Source organism: Dreissena polymorpha, chromosome 9 (assembly GCF_020536995.1).
Source record: "Dreissena polymorpha isolate Duluth1 chromosome 9, UMN_Dpol_1.0, whole genome shotgun sequence".
Lineage (NCBI taxonomy): Eukaryota > Metazoa > Mollusca > Bivalvia > Myida > Dreissenidae > Dreissena > Dreissena polymorpha.
In genome coordinates, this window is record NC_068363.1 from 26410564 (window position 1) to 26437492 (window position 26929).

Genomic DNA, 26929 nt, shown 5'->3' on the forward strand with positions numbered 1-26929 from the left:
ACAAAATAACAACAAACTTTCCTTGAAGTGATATACCAAGAGGCAGGAAATTAGTTTTATTGTCCCCTACCGGTGAAACCGGAGAGGACTTATGGTTTGCACTCCGCCTGTCTGTCAGTGACAGTCTGTCTGTCACACTTTTCTGGATCCTGCGATAACTTAAAAAGTTCTTCATATTTTTTCATGAAACTTGAAACATGGACAGATGACAATATGGAGATTATGCACGTCATTTCATTTTGTTCCTACGTCAAGAATTCTGGTTGCTATGGCAACAAATATAAAACCAAACAAAATTCTGACAATGGTGCAGTTTCACCGGTAAGGGACAATATTGCTTGGCAATCTCTTGTAATTGATGAAGTGTGCAAACATTTTCATTTGCTATGAATGTTATTAGCATGCTATTACTTGTTTAACAAGAGCACTGATTTTGTAAATGAAGTATTAGCATGCTAGTAATCATTTCCATCCTCAAGTTGATGGTAATTCATGTAAGGGCAGTTTGGCTCAAGATTAACATGCTCAATACTGTGAAGGCTTCTCATGTGGTTGACTGCCAAACTAATTCAGACTGTAATGGGAGATGACAGACTGTAATGGGAGATGACAAGAGACAAACGGCCTTATGTTATGACATTGAGCCTGGGTGTTCTACAATCCAGATACTGTGTGTGTTGCATGTGACAAGATGGCAATGTCCATGCACAGGTGGTTACTGCGTGGTTATGATATTAATTAGGGATGGCATCGAATACCAATATCGGTATTCGAATGTTCGCAAATTAATTCAATCGAATATTCGAATATTCGCATAAAACGGCTGGATTGATTTTTCTAGTTATGTGTTAATTTCCATTGGTTTGTAAGTTATATCCGTTTGCTAAATACGAGTGTGTTTATTAACTTTGCTATCGAATAATTGTATCGCTGTCGACTAATACTATGACTGATACTGTGATCGGGCACAAATAGAATGAAAAACATCGTGTCATAGAATTTTATTTTTTAATGATTCCACAGATTTGTAGCAGACCGCGCATATGTAAAACAAAGTTTACACACATTACACGTTGCGGTCTTCTTATCCACAGACCGTGTAAAGTATTCCATACTGCAGAAGAGGCTGGTGGCATTTTCAGATTTGAATTATGATTCCTCGATGATTGTTTAATTTATATCATCTGTTACTTTTGAGTAATTCACATATTTAAATGTCTGTTCAAACTGTGATCACAAAAACTAAATTATTATTCGCCAGTAAATTGAAGCCCTTAATTGGTACCTAATTGACAAACAACAGTTCGGGCCCTTTCTCATAGTAAGTATATTGCATTGCGCGATTTGAGTAATTCACACATTTTAATGGCTGTACATACTGTGATCACAAAACTTAATTATAAATCGCCAGTCAATTGAAACCGTAAATTGGCACCCCATTGGCAAACAACAATTGGGGCCTTTCTTAGAGCGTGTATATTGCATTGCGCAATCAACACTGATACGGGCCGCGTTATCAGTTTGACACGAAGAACGTCACGTCAAACATGTTACTCCCAGGTGATTTCGGTTACTTTTTAATAAGCGGTTCGCAGGTCATTAAATATTGGTGAAATTACGTTTGGAAAAAAATGCGAATATGCGAATATCATTTTTATTATTCGAATGCTGACCATTCAATCGAATATTCGAATAATTTTGCCATCCCTAATATAAATTAACAACATGAAAACATCATTTTGAATGATAAATCAAATTATAACGAAAAATCTACTTTTCGAGAGAGAAAAAAATCACTATAAAATATATATATATAACAAGGTATTCAACTCGAAATCACCCGAAAACATTGCTTTGAACATCTGAAGTAGGTCAAGGTCATACGTCAAGGTCATAGGTCAAGGTTATGTGTAATCAAAGGCATTTGTTTGCGTAATCTATTTGGATTTGTTCATTCACACAAGTAGACAACGCTTGATTGCATCTAACAACCTAAAGTTCATTAAAACTGTCTCGAGCCCATTTTCTGGATGGAACCAGGGAAACCAGGATGTGATTGAGTTGAAATAAGTTAGTTTAAACTAATAATATTGAGAAAAACTACACCATTGAACCAAGCAGTTAGTGACATTCTTATGGTGTTTCAGGAGTGCAATATCCTTTATTGCCCCCAGACTCTGTGCTTTATATCAGGTTAAGTCTGATTTTTGAGTTAAAGCAACAATGCCTTATCAAAATTATCTAGGTACGTAAGTCCATCTCAGCTGTAAAGTCCTGTGTATTGCACTTTTACATTAAATGCAGTATTGCCAGTATTTTTTGGAAGGATTGATTCTCTGAGTATGGTCATTTCCTACAACCACAAAAAAGTTAAAGCAATAAAACAATTCGGCGCATAGTGTTGCCCACAAGCTTATACGGTCAAGTTTCAGGCAATTACTGGGAAAGGTATTGTATGTAGGTCATCGAGGAGACAATGTCTTTTATGGGGGTGAAACTGAGAACCAAGGAACTGTTGCTGACTCCCGCTGTGTGATAAATCACTGCTGTATCAGGCAATCTGTAATTACCATACATGAATATAATAATGAGTATTAACGTGAATTAATGCATGAAAATGGAAACTTAATGAAGACATTATTAAGTATGATTATGACAGGCATGTGGTTTTTGCTGTTGTGTTTTTCTGAATCTTGGAAGGTTGTTACTCTATGGGAAGGTCTATCAGCGGAATCAAGCGAGGTTTTTAACATGATCAAGTTAGGTCATTTAACTTTGAGTTATCTTGTCGTTAAATCTGCATTATGTTTTGCAAATTATTTCTAGTATCACACGATCGCCCAGGTTCCAAAAAAATTACCCGTTTAGTAAAATTTTGTTTTTAGAATTAAAATCACAAATTCTTAAAATTAACCATCCCATATAAAAATGATTTCCTGCATTAAAATGTTTGATAATTTTTGTGATTATTTTATCAAACCACACTGTTTGAGAGGGTTTACATTTGAAAATTACATTACAGAAACAGAATGTTATTGAAAATACAAAATTGACACGTTTCTGCCATATGGGCCGTGTGTCTGTGTACCATAAGATTTTTTAATTGTCATAATTTTTTTCAATGTACAATTATTTTTAACAAAATGAAGCATTTAAATATGTAAAGTAAATTTAATTGTTGGCGATTTATTCAAGTGTATGTCATTTCATTTAAAACCTGAATAGCAGGTAGATTGACTACATTAAATGAACTTTTAATTGCTTGTCAACTCATAAATTCATATCAGTTTTTTGTGTTTCGCAAAAAAGAATGAAATTGCAGTTTGGAGACAGTTTTCTGTGCAAATCAATCACTTTTTTTTAACAAATGTAGAATAAAATTGTTAACTGCGTATTTTGTCTGAATGATCAGTGATGTTCTGTTATAGCTTGTGCACATTCATTTGTTATTAATGTTTTGTGATAGCATGACTGTGCAAACTATATATATTTTTGTTGTAACTTAAAAAAAAGAACAACAGAAACACATGTAAAAAAAGAAGGCAAGTTAGCAACTCTTTGAGATAACCATACTAGATCAATTCATGTCAGAAAAGTGTCATCCCCGAGTAGCATGTGCAGTTCACACAGGCTAATCAGGGATAATAACTTTCTGCCTTAAAGGGGCCTTTTCACAGATTTTGGCATTTTTTTAACTTATTCATTAAATGCTTTATATTGATAAATGTAAACATTGGATCATAAAAGCTCCAGTAAAAAATCAAGAAAAAAATTAAAAAAAGGAAAAGAACATTGCCCGGAGCAGGTTTCGAACCAGTGACCCCTGGAGTCCTGCCAGAGTTCTGAAGTAAAAACGCTTTAGCCTACTGAGCTATTCCGCCGAGTACAAAGTTTTGACGTATTTTATACATTATATAAGCAATCTTCGTAGTTTCACAAAATTTAACGACAAAAACAGAACTCTCCAAATTATTCAATCGTTTCGCGTTGCAACGCTTTATAATTTTTAGGTTTTAAAATCGTCAAAAGATGCATATAATGGCTATATTAGAGCATGGTTAATGTTCAGTATTACTGTTTCCTCACAAATATCATAACTAAAACGAAAACTTACGAATCTGAAACAACTTTTTTCAATTTTGTCAATTTACCAAAGCGTGAAAAGAACTGGATTTTTGTGTAGAAGAGACCTCCTTTAAGCCAGGGATGGCGAAATCAAATGTCCGAGTTGCCCGAGTCGTACATTTGCTTGTCTGGGCAACTGATTTTTTTCAATTAAGTTGTCCGTGGACAACAAGTTTGTTAAAAGTCGGGTCCAGGTATACAAAAAAATTCATTGTATTAAAGCCGTAATTAAGTTTTACAAAACCAGATGTTGACATGCGATTATATTGTCAGTGCTATTTGCGGAGCAATCAAGCTAAAATACGGGCACTCTCCTGCGCAGTGATCTCCCTTATTCTATAAGAGACCAGGAGCATGCCGCATTTTAAACATTCGGCCCGACCGTTAGACAGTGTACAGACTGGTTTCTTTATTTTTACAATCAGACGGAAATAAAAAGTATCAAAGTAAAATAATCAAAACACGATCTACCTTGTTATTTAAGACGACTTTAATGGTAAAAATGGAACATTTAGTTTTTTTAAATCTTCAACAACGGAGCAGAAACCCGAAGCTTTGAGCAGTCCACCTCCCCAAAAAACTAAGAAAGATTATGATCAAAAAAATTATCTAAGTATACGCACCAGAACTTTTCAAGAAACTTGGCTCACAGATTTTCAATGGTTACCAGTTGATGATAATCAAATTGCTACCAGTAGCAGCGCAGAGCCTCAGTCTGATGAGGTCGACATATTGGATTAGTTTAATTTGTTAAGATTACGATGTACTTATGTTCAACACATGTTTTAACACTAGCTTTTCAAGATTAAAAGTTTTAGAAAGTCTTAATATTGTTTATAATATACTGCTATAATGAATGTACTATTGAAATACAACTATAAACAAAACTAGCAAATCATACTCATTTTGGTATATTCCACATTGTTTTACATTAATCAATAAATGCGTTTATAATTTATATAAACATTAACGGACAAGTGTAGTTCAGCAACGGACAAGTTAAATTTCCTAAATGGTTGTCCGTGGACTAGTATAGTTTTTTGAGATTTCGCCACCCCTGTAAGCACAACAAAACATGACAGTGGAACATGTCATCCCTCTGGGAAATACTTTTCATTGCATGCCCAATTGTCATCCCTTTGGGACAATACTTTTCATTGCATGCCCAATTGTCATCCCTCTGGGAAATACTTTTCATTGCATGCCCATGTCATCCCTCTGGGACAATACTTTTCATTGCATGCCCATGTCATCCCTCTGGGACAATACTTTTCATTGCATGCCCAATTGTCATCCCTTTGGGACAATACTTTTCATTGCATGCCCAATTGTCATCCCTCTGGGACAATACTTTTCATTGCATGCCCATGTCATCCCTCTGGGACAATACTTTTCATTGCATGCCCATGTCATCCCTCTGGGACAATACTTTTCATTGCATGCCCAATTGTCATCCCTTTGGGACAATACTTTTCATTGCATGCCCATGTCATCCCTCTGGGACAATACTTTTCATTGCATGCCCAATTGTCATCCCTTTGGGACAATACTTTTCATTGCATGCCCATGTCATCCCTCTGGAACAATACTTTTCATTGCATGCCCAATTGTCATCCCTCTGGGAAAAACTTTTCATTGCATGCCCAATTGTCATCCCTTTGGGACAATGATTTTCATTGCATGCCCATGTCATCCCTCTGGAACAATACTTTTCATTGCATGCCCATGTCATCCCACTGGGACAATACTTTTCATTGCATGCCCATGTCATCCCTCTGGGACAATACTTTTCATTGCATGCCCAATTGTCATCCCTTTGGGACAATGCTTTTCATTGCATGCCCATGTCATCCCTCTGGGACAATACTTTTCATTGCATGCCCATGTCATCCCTTTGGGACAATACTTTACATTGCATGCCCAATTGTCATCCCTTTGGGACAATGCTTTTCATTGCATGCCGATGTCATCCCTCTGGGACAATACTTTTCATTACATGCCAATGTCATCCCTCTGGGACAATACTTTTCATTGCTTGCCCATGTCATCCCTCTGGGACAATACTTTTCATTGCATGCCCAATTGTCATCCCTCTGGGAAATACTTTTCATTGCATGCCCATGTCATCCCTTTGGGACAATACTTTTCATTGCATGCCCATGTCATCCCTGTAGGAAATACTTTTCATTGCATGCCCAATTGTCATCCCTTTGGGACAATACTTTTCATTACATGCCCAATTGTCATCCCTTTGGGACAATACTTTTCATTGCATGCCCATGTCATCCCTCTGGGAAATACTTTTCATTGCATGCCCATGTCATCCCTCTGGGAAATACTTTTCATTGCATGCCCATGTCATCCCTCTGGGAAATACTTTTCATTGCATGCCCATGTCATCCCTCTGGGACATTTTTCAATCCAAAGAGTCCACCCCCATTCCCAAAATGGTGGAAAAAACCCACACTGGTTATGTTTTCCTCTGAATAGAATCCCTTATACTTAAACAGTCTTTTGAAAATGAAGATTGATTGTCAGGATTTAAATATAACTGCTTTTCATTGGTTCATTGTTATGCTAATAGGTTGGTTTGTACTTGGTCCATTACAAAATTATTGCTGTCACCATTGGGACTGTGGGGGCATAGACATAATTTGTAATTCCCCGGTCAACATTGGGACTGTGGGGGCTAGAAATAGTTTGTAATTCCCTAGCAATCAGAGGATGAGGAAAACTGATGGTTTCTGATAAAACTGAATGGATAAGAGATAGAAGTCGATGGTCAAATGAGATTTGGCTTTTTATGTTAATTCAACATGTCCAAACTGATCAAGGAAGTCATAAACAAACAATATCTGATGGTTAAACAATGAATAGATAGCTAAGCTGATGAACAATTATTTGACATACAATAATTTTGATGATCAGTGTTGAAGGTGAAGTATGTTTACCAAAATAATTACATGTACAAAATCAAAAACGTAATTTCCAGCATGTTAAAAGGGTTTTTATGTGTGAATATGATGTTAAATTTGAAAGTTACCATATGATTATGTTTGATATATTTACATTTGAATACATTGTGCTGCAAATTCAAATTAAAAAAAATCCATGGCTGGTATTGCTCACAGCTTAGTTGATTTTGGCTTTTGAGTTGTCACTGAAAAAGTCATTAGTCTTGACGTTCCCATACACCAGGGTACATTATACCATGTCATGGTACCCCTTATAGGGAGCCCCTTAAGCCAGTGTCTTACCAAAATTCATGTTTGGTCATAAACATGAGACATTTTCTGAGCATATGGTCTATTTGTTGGATGCGGAGGGAAAAAAAAATATATATTTATTTTTTTCTGCATTATTTTTATTTCACTTTTCGGACAATTGGATGTGGCGCTACCGTTAAACAGAAGATAAAAAACTCTAGTCTAAAGGGAAAAAAAAAATATGAAAGAAGGCAAAAATAGTCTGTTGTTACTCTTTTTGCGTGACAACTGATGTGATTCACATGTTTGTATTGTTAAGGCAGGGCTTTTTTACTTCTTTAGCCTTGGGCCTTAAATAGGCCTCTTACCCCAACAGAAAGGCTGACTTTCCCCAAAGAGAATTTATTTAAAATGATGCAAATTTCCCCAAATTTCAAGCTTTAAATACTTAAGGAAATTTCTTCACCCTTTTTCAGTTTTTTTTCGATATTTATTTTTCCAAAATGGAAGGCCAGGCCCTTTCCCCAAATGAATACAATAAGCCCTGGTCAAGGTCGTCCTCTTAACACATGGTGCACGTTCACTTAAATATGCTCTGTGTCTTGATTGACCATGAGAGATCTAGACTTGTAATATTCCGCAGTCATGAATATTTTATGAGACTGATCATTGGTTTTTGCATGTTTAATTCTGCATAGCAATTCCTCCTATCAAAGGACTTATTTTCAATTTTCAAAACATTCACAATGTAGGCTGTGGTTGCTTTGTCTTGTTATTTGTTTTATTATCATATCTATAGTTATCAATTTATATGATTCTTGATTCCCAGATTTTATTCTATTTTCTATTAATCTATAGTTGGGGAATATTTCATGATGGTTTAAGTGTGTCATATACAACGATGGGTCTAATATGTTAATCACATTAGAAAAATATAAAACATTAGGGTATGCGTCTTACATTCTGGTGTACATATGGTACATGAAGTGAAATTCCATTGGTCATTATATAGGTAGCTCATTAATATTTATGAAAAGGAATTTTTTGGAACCAGGGCACCTTGATATTTAATGCAGAAACTACGGAATTTAATTTTTATACTTTGGGTTCCGATGATGATTTATGGTTTGCCAGTATTCCTTAACAGGTACTAAGTACTACGTGTGTGACAGCCTACATGGTTTTTATGATCTACCAGTTCAGAGATGACACAACAGGTCCCACAAGGTCATGTCTGACGCCTCTGCTTCATAGTGTATGCAGTGTAGGCGGCTGTTCAGGCAGGTCTATTTCCAGACAGTCCTGAAAGGTTTATTCAATTAATTCTCAATTACATTTCTCATGGACACTAATCAAAGTTTGAAACACTTTCCATGTTTTTTGTGAATATTCTAATGATTAAAGTCGTGGGTCTGTATAGACAAAAAAAAATCCAAAGCACTCGTTTGCAAATGTCATCTCAAATAGATGTATAAAAGCAACATTAGTGCCCTAGGGAATGTAAGGATGTTGTTTAGCTTGTGTTGCATGATGCTATCATAATTGCTTGGAATTGCTGGGTATATATAGCACCAGGCCCAGAGTCACGATGGCTTATTGATTGTTGATTGGTCAATAAGCCCATTATGCAGCTATTTTTCGAGGAGTGAGCAAATATAAGCAGACGTGATCGACTGTAGCTCCACAATTGTTTTTGAGTGATTGTGAAGTTGATCCATTTAATTACGTCTAGAATTGGTTACAATTTTTAGATTAATGACGGATGTTTGGAGTTATTGCCAAGCAGTGTACAACCCTTTCTTGAATCATTTTGTGATGATTTTGTATGCTTTAATAAATTGTAAAACCCAGCTTGAAAGAAAAATATTGCCTAAAATACTGGTTCCTTATCTGATTAGTCATACCTTGATGTTAAGGTTATTCTTGCAATATTAACCCTTGGCTGTTTAGGTCGCCCTTGGCTCTAAAGGTCACCCTTGGCTGTTAGGTGGTTTAATAAGGTCACCCTTGGCTGTTAGGTGGTTTAATAAGGTCACCCTTGGCTGTTAGGCGGTTAAGATCAACCTAAGGTCAACAGAACCGAGGGTAATAAGTTAACCCTTGGTTCTTGTGGTCTCCCCCCCCCCCCCCCCCGGATCGAAAGACCTTGGTTAAAGTTTTGCAATAACTTTTGCATTATTGAATATAGCAACTTGATATTTGGCATGCATGTGTATCTCATGGAGCTGCACATTTTGAGTGGTGAAAGGTCATCCTTCAAGGTCAAAGGTCAAATTCAAAGCGGCACAAAAGGGACAATTGTGTTTGGAACAAACACATCTCTTGTTTCTGATAATGTCATCCCTTGGTGGTAACTGTCATACATGGACTGTGTGTTAAATGTCATCAGTGGATTTTTAAAGTGATACCTTTTCTGCTAACATGTCTTAGCATTAAAGGTCAACAATTGCTGTAAAGGTCCCCCTTTGATGCTAGGTTAAACCCATTGATTGTAAGGTCCACTTACTAACCTTACGCTTTAACACCAATGTTTTTAGTTAAAATGTCCCTTCATATGATGTTGATGTCACACATTGTGACATTGTCTATTGTTTCCTTTTATCAGGACACCCTGACTGTAATTTTGCCAGGTTATATTTAATTGTTACTCTCTGTTGATACTTGGGATCAATAGTTCTCACATAAGAGCTTTTCAGGTGGGGTTGGGTTCTGTTCCAATATTTACCGGAATTCTCTTGAGAGCTCCTTTACCTAAATGATCACCAATAGTTAGGTAAATTGATCCCATGTCTCCACTGAAAATTGACCGAACAATTAAAGCTTTATGTTTTAATAGAAGAAACTAAAGTGTGGTATTGAGGTTCTTTGAAAATGCAGTTCAAACATGTGTCTTATAATTGAGTGTTATAGAGTGTTCTGAATAAAGCAGGCATTATTATTTATTAATGGTTGATCATGTATACAAATAATTATAGTATAGAGCTTGAATAAAAATTATTTTCAGACATTGAATAGCCTATCATTTATCATTAAGAAACAGTTTATATAAAAAGCTATACGATAGGTTTAACATTTATAGTGTATATGATAAAATGATATCAACATAGCTAAATAAACACTGACAATGTCTGTAAATGATTAATTTAAAATGTTCACCCCCCGCCCTGTGGAAGGTGTTCTTCTCTATGAGTGTGTTTTAAAAATTATGTTTGTATGATCTGTGTTAAAAAAATAACTGCTGACATAAGTTGATTGCTGAAGTTCCAGCTGATTTATACTGAATTTGCATTCAAGGTCAACTCATAATCATTTTCACAATAACTGAAAAATCTGAAAAATGGGATACAGACACTGTTGTTCTCTTTCAATCATCCTAATGCCTGTGTTCAATGGTTGTTTGACAGGCAGGCTCCATGTTGATCTATATTACCCAGAAGTGATAGTGTGCATGCTATCATGTGTTCAATGGTTGTTTCACAGGCAGGTTCCATGTTGATCTATCATACCCAGAAGTGATAGTGTGCATGCTATCGGAAACCTTTTATCTGAACAACAAAGTACCTTGTTAGTGCATCAAATGTTCTTGGAGAGGAAAGCAGCTATTATTTTAATATAGCAGTAAAAACTCATTGTGTTCTACTGGTATGCCTGCTAACAAAATATTTTGACACTTTGTTGAGCACCTGTTTCCAATTTATTGACAGGTATGCTTCTGTCAGAGTGTGCTCATGTAATGTGTACCTGATGATTGGCCTGTAAAAGATTTCCAGGATTATATCCTAGGTCTCTCTGCTGCATTCCATCATGGCAAGATGTGGGTGTGCCAGGTGTAGTAGATATTGTAACATTAAGCAAAGTTGTTTTGTAGTTAAATAGGCGGAAAAGTGGGGTAAACAAAAATGCAATTTACCTGTTAATTCTAAAGGGAATTTCTTCTGAAATCTTGTGGTTTTTGTTGGAACGATATTTAATTATTAATTTATTGGTCAAAATAAATAAAATAAATATCTCTTGCATAAGCCTTTTAAAGCCCACCAGTGGTTTTTTTCACCATATTGGGAATGGGGCCAGGTCCCTTTGGATTGAGAAAATTTGCGATGTTTTTACTAAAATTGGGAAACTAGTGTTGTTGTTGTTGTATTGCAAAAAATGCTTTAAAATTGAGAATACAAGTGTTTTCAGAAATATTTTTACTAAGGTTTAATTTATATGGATGGGAAATGAACAAAATATTGAGATATAAAAAAAATAATGGGAATTTTGAGCTTGTGTTGGGAAAAATATATACTTTTTATGCTCCCCCAAAATTTATTTTGGGGTGAGCATATAGTCGCCGCTTCGTCTGTCTGTGTGTGCGTCCGTCCGTCCGTGCACAATTTTTGTCTGAGCTATTTCTCAGCAACTAATGACTGGAATTCAATGAAACTTTATGGGAAGCTTCACTATCAAGAGGAGATGTGCATATTATCAGCAGGTTCAGGTCCGATTATTTTCACAGAGTTATGGCCCTTTGAAATTTTCTATAAAAAAAAATTGTCCCCCCAACTACTGTGCCCTCAAGTCATTTCCTTTTATCTGAATATATAGTGCAATATTGTGACAAAAAAACCTTTAGGGAGCATCACCCGTATCCGATCTGATTTCTTGTTTCCATTGGGAATGGTGCCTGAATTATCAAACCTGATTTTGAATGAAAAATAAACACTGTCCTTCACAGTTAAATTTAAGCTTACGTTGTGTACAAATATATATATATGCTCAAGTTTAACATGATTTATTTTTTTTGCAAATTAATTGCAAAAAAAAAAGAACAGTTCTTTGGCTAATTTTTTTTATTTCAATTCCATGTTTAAAGCCAATGGTTATTATAAGATGTTAAGGCATATTTATGGCATTGGAGTCTACTTAAGAAGTTGCAGTCCAATTATCTCTACAAGTGAAGAAGGATAAATTGATCTTCCATTAATAACTGCAGGTTTTAGCCTAATGAGCATGGTGATGAAATGGAATCCTTCATGTGCTCAGCTGTTTTAACTGCTTGTATTCCAATTATTTTTTGCCCTGTCCAAGGATGGCAAAATCTCATATTTGCTAAATTGCTTGTAAAAATATGCCACATTCAACTCGTTAATTAAGCAGTAAAATGGCCAATTCTGTTAAATTTTGCCTGGTCTGTAAATGCTGTGGAAAAAAGAGGAAAAAGGTGATCATTCCAGACAAGCCATGTTGCCATCCCTGCCTGAATTGATGTTCAATTTTACTTTTAATGTTTCCCGCCCTTTGTACATCACATTTCTAAGAAATCAATTATTCCTCACACTTAGCAGCTGAATGAAAAAGCTTGTTGTCTAGGCCATTTGCTTATCAAGCTGTATTGATAACAGGCAGCAAACTAATCACAAAATAACACGTTTACCATAAGCCATTAGATTTTTAGCCGGATTTTTTTTGAAAAAATCTCGGCTTATAGATTGATGTTGTCGGGCGGGCGGGCGGGCGGGGGGGGCGGGGCGGGGGGGCGGGCGGGCGGGCGGCGTGCTCGAAAATGTTAAAGTTCTTATTTCATGGTATAACTTTGGTATGCTTGGACCTAGAGTCTTCAAACTTGACATGAAGGTTGGCCAGGATTAACAGATGACCACTGGTCATTTCAAGGTCATTCATTTGAAGGTCAAGGTCACTGTGACCTTCAATATAAAAAATGTTAAAGTTGTTATAACTTTGGTATGCTTGGACCTAGAGTCTTGAAACTTGACATGAAGGTTGGCCATAACTAGTTAGTAACCACTGGTCATTTCAAGGTCATTCATTTGAAGGTCAAGGTCACTGTGACCTTGAATGTAAAAATGTTAAAGTTCTTATTTCATGGTATAACTTTGGTATGCTTGGACCTAGAGTCTTCAAACTTGACATGAAGGTTGGCCAGGATTAACAGATGACCACTGGTCATTTCAAGGTCATTCATTTGAAGGTGAAGGTCACTGTGACCTTCAATATAAAAATGTTAAAGTTGTTATAACTTTGGTATGCTTGGACCTAGAGTCTTGAAACTTGACATGAAGGTTGGCCAGAACTAGTAAGTAACCACTGGACATTTCAAGGTCATTCATTTGAAGGTCAAGGTCACTGTGACCTTGAATGTAAAAATGTTAAAGTTGTTATAACTTTGGTATGCTTGGACCTAGAGTCTTGAAACTTGACATGAAGGTTGGCCAGAACTAGTAAGTAACCACTGGACATTTCAAGGTCATTCATTTGAAGGTCAAGGTCACTGTGACCTTGAATGTAAAAATGTTAAAGTTGTTATAACTTTGGTATGCTTGGACCTAGAGTCTTGAAACTTGACATGAAGGTTGGCCAGAACTAGTAAGTAACCACTGGACATTTCAAGGTCATTCATTTGAAGGTCAAGGTCACTGTGACCTTGAATGTAAAAATGTTAAAGTTCTTATTTCATGTTATAACTTTGGTATGCTTGTACCTAGAGTCTTCAAACTTGAAATAAAGATTGGCCAGTACTAGAAGATGACCACTGGTCATTTCAATGTCATTCATTTGAAGGTCAAGGTCACTGTGACCTTAAATGTTAAAATGTTAAAATTGTTATAACTTTGGTATGCTTGGACATAGAGTCTTCAAACTTGACATGAAGGTTTGCAAGCACACTTAGATGACCACTGGTCATTTCAAGGTCATTCATTCTAAGGTCAAGGTCACTGTGACCTTGAATGTAAAAATGTTAAAGTTCTTATAACTTTGGTAGGTAAAAATGTTAAAGTTCTTATTCCATGTTATAACTTTGGTATGCTTGTACCTAGAGTCTTCAAACTTGACATAAAGGTTGGCCAGTACTAGAAGATCACCACTGCTCATTTCAATGTCATTCATTTGAAGGTCAAGGTCACTGTGACCTTCAATGTTAAAATGTTAAAATTGTTATATGCATTCAAAACATAACACAAGGTTTGCTCATGCCTTGAAAAGTACTTACATTTCATTTTGACCTTTGAACAATATTTCAGTAATTTAAGTATTGCATTGACAAAAACACGAAAGGTACTTTCCTGTCATTTAAATCAAAAATCCGGCTTCAATGCGGTCATCTCCGACCGCGGAACTCTTGTTGTTCATTGAACTGTTATTGTATTAAGAAGCTCATTAATTAATGTTGATGAAGCTTTATCCCATATTGATAACAAGACTAAGCACTTGTGATCACTCTGGGCTTCAGATAAGTGAAATCTAAAACATTCTTAATTCTATGAAAACAAGCCCTCAAATGTAATACCCTTGTCTCTCCTTTTTAAATATTTAAACTTCAAATTCAAATCAAATTTTGCCATTTAATTGGTGCACTGAATTTCTGAGATGCATTTGTTATTGAGTTTATTGCATGGCAATTCAAATTTGGTCACATGACTACTTTGGCCTATTATTTCAGTGCTGGCTCTGTAATTATTCTCATTTTTCACAGGAAATTGTTCTTTTGTTATGGCCTGATTAATATTACCTGTTAATAAAACAGATCTATGTTTTATTCTGACACATGCCTAACAGATTGGAAAAAGGAGGTATTATAATTGTTGCTTACATTTTTATGTCCGCCACTATAGTAGTGGGGGACATATTGTTTTTGCCCTGTCTGTTGGTCTGTTGGTTGGTCTGTTGGTTGGTTTGCGCCAACTTTAACATTTGCAATAACTTTTGCAATATTGAAGATAGCAACTTGATATTTGGCATGCATATGTATCTCATGGAGCTGCACATTTTGAGTGGTGAAAGGTCAAGGTCAAGGTCATCCTTCAAGGTCAAAGGTCAAATATATGGGTCAAAATCGCTCTTTTAATGAACACTTTTGCAATATTTCAATATTCAAGATAGCAACTTGATATTTGGTATGCATGTGTATCTCATGGAGCTGCACAGTTTGAGTGGTGAAAGTACAAGGTCAAGGTCATCCTTCAAGGTCAGAGGTCAAATATATGTGGCCAAAATCGCTCATTTGATGAGTACTTTTGCAATATTGAAGATAGCAACTTGATATTTGGCATGCATGTGTATCTCATGGAGCTGCACATTTTGAGTGGTGAAAGGTCAAGGTCATCCTTCAAGGTCAAATATAAGGGTCAAAATTGCTCATGTAATGTCACTTCTGCAATATTGAAGCTAGCAATTTTTTATTTGACATGCATGTGTATTTCATGGAGCTGCACATTTTGAGTGGTGAAGGGTCAAGGTCATCCTCCAAGGTCAAACATCATATACGGGGACATAGTGTTTCAAAAAAATATCTTGTTTATACTTAAACATTGATAACTTAGTGTTGTCAAGTTGTCAATATTATATTTTGCATAGGGAAATAAATTTCATGTTACATTTAATAAAAATAGAAACATTCCATTCGAATTTCTTTGGACAGCAACTGTGAATTTTTTAGTTTTTCCCCCATTGAGATAGTGCCGTTTTCCGGTACTTTATAAAGAAGGAAAACAATCGCTGTTTGTATGCATTTCTTTTATTCATAATAAATCTACTTGTTACTGAAGTAATATGGAAAATGTCAGCAAATGATATGAAATATATTACATATACATAGGTTTGAGCATGAAAATATTGTATCTTAAATAGAAATGACTAGCAGATTAAGTAGTTTTTTCGTGCAACCCTTGATATATTCTTGATTGAAAAGGCAAAAATGCAAAAAGCTGCGACATTTGTTGTCAGATCTTTTAATTTGAGTGATGTTAAGTGATGTATTGCTATCAATCATGTTAAGTGATGTATTGCTTGCTAATACAATGTGTCTTGGCAAGCATTCTGTATACATGAATGAAGCCATATGTTAGCCATTAAATACATGAACCACCAGGATCAGGATATACTATGTGAGGTTGCACATATAGATACAGATTTAGGACCACACTAGGTACATGCTGCTTCTGGGAAGGGACCAGCATGTAAAACTAGACCAGTCAGGAAACTGTTTTCTTAAAGTTTAACAAACCTAGGGCATTTCTGAGTCCAACCCTTGTAATAATTTGCTGTTTATAAAGGTTTAATTATATATCATGCATTTGCCATTGAAGATTTATGAACATCAACAGACTTTCTCATCTTGTGTTTACCTGACCTTGAGGACAGGTTGGGGAAACTTAAAAAGGAGCAGGATGCTGCACCATTCTAGAATTAGCTGTAGATCTTTCTATCCCTACAAATATGACTGTTACACTGTCACCCTTTGATTGCTTGAAAGGGCCATTTTTAGCTCAGCTGTTTTCGGAGAAAACCCGAGGTATTGTCTTGGCCAGCTTGTCGTCATGTCGTGTTGTCCCAGTAGTGCTAAAACATTAACATTTTGTCAAGGTTTTGAACATTGGCTCTAAAATCAAAGTGCTTCAACCTTTAACTTTGAAACTTGGTATGTAGCTTCACCTTGATAAGTTCTACATGCCACACCCATTTTTGGGTCACTAGGTCAAAGGTCAAGGTCACTGTGACCTCTAAAAATAAAACATAAAAATCTGACAAGCTTTCATTTATTCAAAACTGCACCCGCAGCCAAGCGTGGCATCCGTTATGCGGTGCTCTTGTTTATGAATGTCATCCGTCCATCAATCAGAGAAACAGGCTCTTTGTCTTTTTCCTGTCTTCAAATTTCATTTACCATAATGGAGGCATTAACAACAAATTTAGGGGAATCATGTTGCCCAATAGGCTGAAAGTTGAGTTAACCCTTTCCCACTCAGAAGCAAGGTGAAAATTGCTATGTGCAAACAGCATAAAACCAGAGCAGCCTGCGAGTAACTTGCAGTATGTTCAGGTTTTATGCTGTTTGCTATTTATCAGTGTAGGGTAGGAATTGAAGCCGTTCAAACTGGAATCTATTAAGAAAGTCTTTAATTAAATTTAACTTTCTTAGGGACTACAAATGTGTAAAAATACCTATCTATGTGGTTAAGGGTTAAACAGATAAATCATGACATCAATATGGCATCTCTTGGAGGGAGACCTCCACACCCAGATGGTGTGGAAAGAGTGCTGCTCATGTCTTGAGTGTTATCATTCATATCTTCATGCTGAGAACAGGCCCAGAGGTCTTGTAAGATGCCTCTTCATACCTGTTATGATTTCCTGATAACTCCCTGCAAATTATCTCTTTGACTAGCTGGCTGATTCAGTTGCAAAAATGAAAACGGATGGTAGATGTTAAAAGTGATGTTAGACAATATGGCTGGCGAATCTGTACATTTTCTGGATTGTTTTAGTCTTTCAAAATCATAATAATGTTAAGAATATCCTGCAGCTTTTGTGATCCAGGTAAAATCGAGAGTTAATGGAGAAACAATTGTTTCTTGCATAGAACTGTGAAGCAGATGCACCAGTTTAACTCTTTACCACTTAGATACGCATTGTGTAGTCCCTTAGAAAGTTACATTTTACCCTTTCCTACTCAGAAGCAAAGCGAAAATGGCTTTCTGCAAACAGCATAAAACCAGAACTGCCTGAGAGTAACTCGCAGCCTGTTCAGGTTTTATGCTGTTTGCTGCGCATAAGTATGTAAGGGTTGGAATTGAAGCCTTTAAAACTTAAATCTAATAAGAAAGATCTTTAATTAAATTTAACTTTCTAAGGGACTACAAATGAGTAAAACTACATATCTAAGTGGTAAAGGGTTAAGAAACTGATACTAATAAGAACCTGATGCTGACCAGAATGTTATTGTATTCTTGGACAACATGCTATGGCTGCCTGGATTATTTCTGTGTTAAAGATGCTGATAGATTTGGACAGCCTTTTGTTATTTTGGCTCATGTATTCTGGTCCCATCTGTGTTACTGATAAAATCAGTTCATTCTTGTCTAAATGTATTGGTCTGTCAATTTTCTGTATATAATTGCCTAATTTGATCAGACAAAATAGTTTTATGTCAATATTAGATATTTATTAAGTAATATAATGTATTATTTCCCATATGTGTGTGGGTTATTTAAATGGGCAATTGGTCACAAGGTTTGCGTTTAAATGTTTGGTTGATTTATATGTCTAGCTTTTTCTGAAAACATTTTAGCTCACCTGAGCTGATAGTTCTCATTGAAGGCTTTGTTATGTCTCTGGTCTATCTGAAACCGCAATGCCCACAGGTTTGATATTTGGAATGTAACATTGCATAGTGGTCTTCTTACAAAGTGGGTTGAAATTATGTCCCTCTGGTCAAAATTGGCCCCACCCTCATGTTAAAGGTATATTCTGAAAACTTTTAAAATCTCCTCTGAAACCTCAAGACCCAGTCGTTTGGTATCTGTCATATAGCAATGCATGGTTGTCACGTTCTACCAAGTCTATTCAAATCATGCTCATGGGGTCTTCATTGTCCCTGCTTGGATTTTTTATTAAACATAAAACAAGACCTCCATTTGAAAAGGCAGTTTTACTTTTCTGACTACTGTACAACTTTGTTTACAATCTCGGCCTTACACAGCCCTCATTTTGCACTTTTTACCGCCATATATCGGCAGCTTCCCCCATGAAAAAAGTATACTTTTTTCCCTTTTTTCAGCTAAAAATTCCCCCTCAAAAAAAAATAAATTATTATTATTTATTTTTTTACTTTTATACCTATGTTGCCAGCTGGTATTGTGCCACTAACCTTTAATTAAATGTATATTTATGTAAATCACATTAAAATATAGCAATTTTAGGTGTTGAATGGTTGGTGAAAAGATCTTCTAAAATTCCACTTTTCGCCCAAAACAACACGAAATTCCCCCCTCATGAGGGATTTGGGTGGCTTCCCCTGGTGGCAAGAGAGGGCCCTGCCTTATAATTTTTGCCAAATCATGATAAACTTTGCTTTGTACATTTAGTTCAATGAAATCTTGGATGATTTCTAAATTGCTTGCTGAAACATCTCGAAAGTTGCTAAGAAAAGTTCTGTTTATTCAGGTATCAGGTGAACTACAAGGGCCTTAGACTCTCTTGCTATTCTAAGTAAATTATCAATCATTTGCAAATGAAACCTATTTCTCGAATACAGAAGTCTGATTGTAGGAGTTAAAGCAGTAAAAAAACAATTTCGCTGGTGCATTATACAACTGCATATACAGTGAGAAGTGTTGATGTATTGTTATTTTTAACAATAAACAGACCCTTCAGAATTCAACAAACAGTTTTCTTTCTCAACCAGGTGAGGTGCCTGCTGATGAGCACCTGGCTTTTAAGGCTTTACCACTTTAAAACGTATTTTGACGCATGTTTAGTCTCATAGAAAGTTAAATTTAATTAAAGACCTTTCTTGCTAAATTCAAGTTGTAAAGGCTTCATTTTCAAACCCTTAGATACTGATGAGCAGCAAACAGCATAAAACCTTAACAGACTGTGAGTTACTCCCAGACTGTTCTGGTTTGACGCTGTTTGCTGCCATAGCCATTTTCACTTTGCTTCTGAGTTGCAAAGGGTTAAGTTGCTTTTTAGCTCACCTGTCACGAAGTGACATGGTGAGCTTATGTGACCGTGTGATGTCCGGCGTCCGTATGTGTGTGCGTGCGTGTGTGCGTGCGTGTGTGCGTCCGTCAACAATTTGTTTGTGTAGACAGTAGAGGTCACAGTTTTCATCCAATCTTTATAAAATTTGGTAAGAATGTTTATCTTGATTAAATCTGGGTTGGGATTGTATTAGGGTCATCTGGGGTCAAAAACTAGGTCACATAATAGGTCAAATAATAGTAAAACCTTGTGTAGACAATAGAGGTCGCAGTTTTCATCCAATCTTTATGAAATTTGGTCAGAATGATTATCTTGATGAAATCTAGGTTGGGATTGTATTTGGGTCATCTGGGGTTAAAAATTAGGTCACTAGGTCAAAAACTAGGTCAAATAACAGAAAAACCTTGTGTAGACAGTAGAGGTCACAGTTTTCATCCAATCTTTATGAAATTTGGTCAGAATGTTTATCTTGATAAAATCTGGGATGGGATTGTATTTGGGTCATCTGGGGTCAGAAACTAGGTTACAAGGTCAAAAACTAGGTCAAATAATAGAAATACCTTGTGTAGACAGTAGTGGTCACAGTTTTCATCCAATCTTAATGAAATTTGGTCAGAATGTTTATCTTGATAAAATCTGGGTTGGGATTGTATTTGGGTCATATGGGGTCAAAAACTAGGTCACTAGGTAAAAAACTAGCTCAAATAATAGAAAACCCTTGTGTATACAATCGAGGTCGCAGTTTCATCCAATCTTTATGAAATTTTGTCAGAATGTTTATCTTGATGAAATCTGGGTTGGGATTGTATTTGGGTCATCTGGGGTCAAAACTAGGTCACTAGGTGAAGTAGTAGAAAAACCTTGTATAGACAATAGAGGTCACAGTTTTTATCCAATCTTTATGAAATTTGGTCAGAATGTTTATCTTGATGAAATCTGGGTTGGGATTGTATTTGGGTCATCTGGGGTCAAAAACTAGGACACTAGGTCTAATAATAGAAAAACCTTGTGTAGACAATAGAGGTCACAGTTTTCATCCAATCTTTATAAAATTTGGTCAGAATGTTTATCTTGATGAAATCTGTGTTGGGATTGTATTTGGGTCACCTGGGGTCAAAAACTAGGTCACTAGGTCAAATAATAGAAAAACCGTGTGTAGACAATAGAGGTCACAGTTTTCATCTAATCTTTATGAAATTTGGTCAGAATGTTTATCTTGATGAAATCTGGGTTGGGATTGTATTTGGTTAGTCAGGTGAGCAATTCAGGGCCATCATGGCCCTCTTGTTTGAATTGTATTGCAAAACTGTAGGGTATGTGAAACATTATATAAATATGTGCCAATAGGGACTTCAAGACACCTTATGAAACAATAAAATGAAACTTTTTTATGTAAATACTGACAGGTTTTAAAGTTTCTATACATATAACATTGGTGAAAGCTTCCTTTTTAGTTGTAAAAATGCAACTGTTTTTATACACAAAGGGATATTTTGAAAAAGCATGTATTAAGCATAAACATAAATAATTTTGGATTGTCAGGTTCTTTTCACCAGCAGTGAACTAAATAATTGCAATCTACTTGTCACTGTAGGATACATTTCATTCATTGTGATATTTATAGCGGTTTATACAATATACAATTGAAATCAAGACCAGGGGTTGTTACTGAAATGATGAGAAAAAAATGTATATGTAAGAAAAAAGTGAATTTCGTTGAGATAAATAATAGCATGTGGTTGGATAGCCAGACATACAATAACTGCATTTACTGTCAGAAAAAGTTGATGTCATAGTGAAAAATAATGCTTGGATGAACATTTTTAATGTCCAAAGGTCATTGCCATGGATATCAGGTGTTAAAAAAGATGTTGTTAACGGGTTTTTATCATATTAGGTTTCCTTATTTTCAGTAACAAAACCTTATCTTCACAGTAACTCTTGACCGATCAGCTTTGTATCTTACATAGTTAGTTTTAGAAATTTTAAGTCGCACATGCGAATGCTTTTTTATGTGGCAGTGCTTTTGTCCATAAAATGTACATGCCAAAAGTGGATTCACATAATATCTTTTTAATAGCTTGGTGGATTCTGCGCAAAGTTTCACAGCTATAACCTTTATTTGCTGGTTATTCTAAAGGAAAAAGCTGTCACAAATCACAGAATAATAGCTATTGCGTCATTAATTATTTTTTAAGATAAAAGATTCACAAAAGCATGATTTGTGTATACACCGGGGTTGCGCTTAACTAAAAAAGTATTACTGCAAGAGGGCTTAAGCTTAACAAACATATTAACCAGCATGTAAATTTACGCAACTACATATGTGGGAATTTGTTTTTCCTCAAAAGTGGAGTTTTGAGACAAAAATGCAATGTGAAGCCATCTGTGTCCTATGGACACACTTCTAGTTCCCACTATATACTAAGACCGCTCATGTTTTCGAATGTGCTCTTTTTCCAGGCCCCAGTGTGTACATTTCTGACTGGTTTAAATGCATTTGTGTAAAGTGTCATCCAAGATACGCCTGTGCAGCCTGCACAGAAGCCTGTGCAGTCTGCACAGGCTAATCAGGGATGACACTTTCAACTTGTATGGACTTTTTCGTTTGAAGGAAGTCTCTTCTTAAAAAAAACCAGTTTAAGTGGTGTAAAGTTTTGTCCTTGATTAGCCTGTGCAGGCTGCACAGGCTTGTCTGGGACAACACTGCGCACATGCTTTAAGTCCTGTTTTACCTGATCGCAGCTGATTTATGTGTTCTCTTTACAGATCCCGGTGAGTACAACTCTGACTGCAAGCAGAACAGTGACTGTCAGCTGGGGTTTGTGTGCATCATGGGCACATGTACCTGCGAGAGCTCCTTTGTCTACGACATGTCCTCCAGGAGGTGCAAGAAAGGTGAGAACACACTCTGTTGTTAATTAGGCAGTTTCCTTAGAAAGGTGAGAAGACACACTGTTGTAATTGAGAAAGGCATCCTTAGAAAGGTGAGAACGCACTCTGTTGTAAATTAGGCAGGTTCCAAAGAAAGGTGAGAACACACACTGTTGTAAATTAGGCAGTTTCCTTAGAAAGGTGAGAACACACTCTGTTGTTAATAATGCAGTTTCCTTATTAAGGTAAGAACACACTCTGTTGTGAATTAGGCAGGTTCCTTAGAAAGGTGAGAACACACTCTGTTGTGAATTAGGCAGATTCCTTAGAAAGGTGAGACACACTCTGTTGTTGATTATGAAGAGTTCCTTAGAAAGGTGAGAACACACTCTGTTGTGAATTAGGCAGGTTCCTTGGAAAGGTGAGAATACACTTTGTTTTTAATTATGAAGAGTTCCTTAGAAAGGTGAGAACACACCCTGTTGTGAATAAGGAAGAGTTCCTTAGAAAGGTGAGAACACACTCTGTTGTGAATTAGGCAGGTTCCTTAGAAAAATGAGAACACACTCTGTTGTGAATTAGACAGGTTCCTTAGAAAGGTGAGAACACACTCTGTTGTGAATTAGGCAGGATCCTTAGAAAGGTGAAAACACACTCTGTTGTGAATTAGGCAGTTTCCTTAGAAAGGTGAGAATACACTCTGATGTGAATTAGGCAGGTTCCTTAGAAAGGTGAGAACACACTCTGTTGTGAATTAGGCAGGTTCCTTAGAAAGGTGAAAACATACTCTGTTGTAAATTAGGCAGGTTCCTTAGAAAGGTGAGAACACTCTCTGTTGTGAATTAGGCAGGTTCCTTAGAAAGGTGAGAAAACACTCTGTTGTGAATTAGGCTTGTTCCTTAGAAAGGTGAGAACGCACTCTGTTGTTAATAGGGCAAACCAACAAATTTGTAGAAGTAAGATTTTAGAATAGAGAAAATCAAATATTTTTGTAATTGTTATGAACATTGTATATTTGTAAGTCTGCTACAAGGCAACAAATCAAAACTTCTTGGAGTGTTTGTTAAGGTTGAAATATATGTGAACAAATCAAAACTTCTTGGAGTGTTCGATATGATTGACATAAAACTTGCAAAGATTCAGATTTAGAGTAACAAAAACGGATGTCCTGTGTTGAATAATGTGTCAACAGAATTCCGCAAACAAGACCAAAACAAGTTTTTTTTTAATTATTTAATGATTGCATTGTGTATTTGTAACATTGTTTTAATTGGGTAAAGCAAGGGAGCAAACTCAAATATATAGTTGATCTGTATAAAGACTGTAATTGCCCTTGCTTGTGATGTATACTGTTTAAAGCAGTTTGTAGTATTGGTCTTTACATGTGTGGATTGAGAATAGTTGTGTCATAGGTAAAATTTTCTTGGTTGGAATTCACAAAGCATATTAAGATAATTTGTAAATACAGGGCCCTCGTTTGGCTGTTTTTGGGGCCGAAATTCAGCCCCATTCCCCCCTTAAAATAGTTACTTTTTTCCCCTATTTCAGGTAAAAATCCCCCCCCCCCCCCCCCCCCTCAATTTCTTTTTTTTTTTTTAAACTTTTATACCTTTGTTGCCAGCTGGTATCGTGCTATTAACCTTTTGAATAAATGTATATTTATGTAGTGACATTAAAATACAGCAAATTTAAGTGTTGAATGGTTGGTGAAAAGATCTAAAATTCCCCTTTTCACCCAAAACAACCCGAAATTCTCCTCTCTAAAGGCCCCGGCCCCAATCCCCCAAAGTGTAACAAGGGCCCTGAAATAGTTTAATTGATTATGTGCCCTGACCTCATAGTGTCTTTAAAGGGGCCTTTTCACAGATTTTAGAATGTTTTGAAGTTTGTCATTAAATGCTTTTTATTGATAAATGTAAACATTGGATCTAAAAAGCTCCAGTAAAAAATCAATAATAAAATTTAAAAAAGGGAAAAAAAGTAGCCCGCCGCAGGGCTCGAACCAGTGACCTCCGGAGTCCTGGAGTAAAAACCAATTAGACTGCTCGGCCATCCTGCCAAGTATGAATAAAAAACGTATTTTATACTTCATATAAGCAATCTTTGTAGTTTAACAAAATTAAATGACAACAACAGAACTATCCAAATTATTCAACCGTTTTGCGTTGCAACCGTTTATAATTTTCAGGTTTTTAAATCGTCAAAAGATGCATATAACGGCTATATTAGACCATGGTAAATGTTCAGTATTACTATTTCCTCACAAATATCATTACTAAAACGAAAATTTGCGAATCTGAAACAACTTTTTTCAATTCTGTCAATTAACCAAAACGTGAAAAGATCCGTTTAATTATTTGTTTGTTTCTTCTCCCAGTGTGCCGTGGTTCCTCAGAGGGCTTTGTGAGACACGGCTCATTCGACCACCAGTATGCCATCTTGAAAAACCGCTACACCAACTGCTCCTACGTCGACGGCAACCTTGAACTAACGGCCCTCGAGAGGCCCTTCGACCTCGGATTCCTTAAAGACATAGAAGAGGTCGACGGTTATGTCTTTATCGTTAATGTGTTTTCAAATTACCTCAACCTGACCAAACTGCGGATTATACGAGGCAAAGAGCTGTTTAAGTACAACAACGAAAGTTACAGCCTCTATGTGGCTCTGAATAACAACCCAAATAACGATTCTCAGGGTATACTGGAGCTTCAGTTCCTGAGCCTGTCAGAAATTGTCCGTGGCAAAGTGTTTTTCCAGAATAACAACCTGCTTTGCTTCGTGAACACAATAGAGTGGACAGACATCAATACAAACACGCTACCAGCTGTAAATATTGTTCAGACTAACCAGCATTTTAGACGGCAATGTAAGTTTGTTATGTTGGGGTGTTTATTTGTATTGTCCACTGTCTATAGTTAGATCAGGCAATGTAAGTTTGCTATGTTGGGGTGTTTATTTGTATTGTCCACTGTCTAGTTAGATCAGGCAATGTAAATTTGTTATGTTGGGATGTTTATTTGTATTGTCCACTGTCTAGTTAGATCAGGCAATGTAAATTTGTTATGTAGGGGTCACACATTTGTATTTTCCACTGTCTAGTTAGATCAGGCAATGTAAATTTGTTATGTAGGGGGTCACACATTTGTATTGTCCACTGTCTAGTTAGATCAGGCAATGTAAATTTGTTATGTAGGGGGTCACTCATTTGTATTGTCCACTGTCTAGTTAGATCAGGCAATGTAAATTTGTTATGTAGGGGGTCACACATTTGTATTGTCCACTGTCTAGTTAGATCAGGCAATGTAAATTTGTTATGTAGGGGTCACACATTTGTATTGTCCACTCTCTAGTTAGATCAGGCAATGTAAATTTGTTATGTTGGGGTGTTTTTTTGTATTGTCCACTGTCTAGTTAGATCAGGCAATGTAAATTTGTTATGTTGGGGTGTTTATTTGTATTGTCCACTGTCTAGTTAGATCAGGCAATGTAAGTTTGTTATGTTGGGGTGTTTATTTGTATTGTCCACTGTCTAGTTAGATCAGGCAATGTAAATTTGTTATGATGGGGTGTTTATTTGTATTGTCCACTGTCTAGTTAGATCAGGCAATGTAAATTTGTTATGTTGGGGTGTTTATTTGTATTGTCCACTGTCTAGTTAGATCAGGCAATGTAAGTTTGTTATGTTGGGGTGTTTATTATGCCCCCCTTCGAAGAAGAGGGGGTATATTGCTTTGCTCATGTCGTTCGGTCGGTAGGTCGGTCGGTCCGTCCGTCCACCAGGTGGTTGTCAGATGATAACTCAAGAACGCTTGGGCCTAGGATCTTGAAACTTCATAGGTACATTGATCATGACTTGCAGATGACCCCTATTGATTTTGAGGTCACTAGGTCAAAGGTCAAGGTCACGGTGACCCGAAATAGTAAAATGGTTTCCGGATGATAACTCAAGAACGCATACGCCTAGGATCATGAAACTTCATGTGTAGATTGATCATGACTCGCAGATGACCCCTATTGATTTTGAGGTCACTAGGTCAAAGGTCAAGGTCACGGTGACCCGAAATTGTAAAATGGTTTCCGGATGATAACTCAAGAACGCATACGCCTAGGATCATGAAACTTCGTGGGTAGATTGATCATGACTCGCAGATGACTCCTATTGATTTTGAGGTCACTAGGTCAAAGGTCAAGGTCACGGTGACCCGAAATAGTAAAATGATTTTCGGATGATAATTCAAGAA

At 36.4% G+C, this 26929-nt stretch overlaps 1 protein-coding gene across 7 annotated transcripts in view; it reads left to right on the forward strand.

Annotated features, from left to right (window-relative positions):
- LOC127843704 (epidermal growth factor receptor-like) overlaps window positions 1-26929 on the forward strand; it is a 308235-nt gene that overhangs the window by 218051 nt on the left and 63255 nt on the right. For all 7 annotated transcript variants that reach the window (XM_052373429.1, XM_052373428.1, XM_052373430.1 and 4 more), the window contains 2 exons: window positions 22584-22712; window positions 25066-25554. In XM_052373429.1, the coding sequence (XP_052229389.1) occupies window positions 22584-22712; window positions 25066-25554 (618 nt within the window). The remainder of the gene's footprint in view (window positions 1-22583; window positions 22713-25065; window positions 25555-26929) is intronic.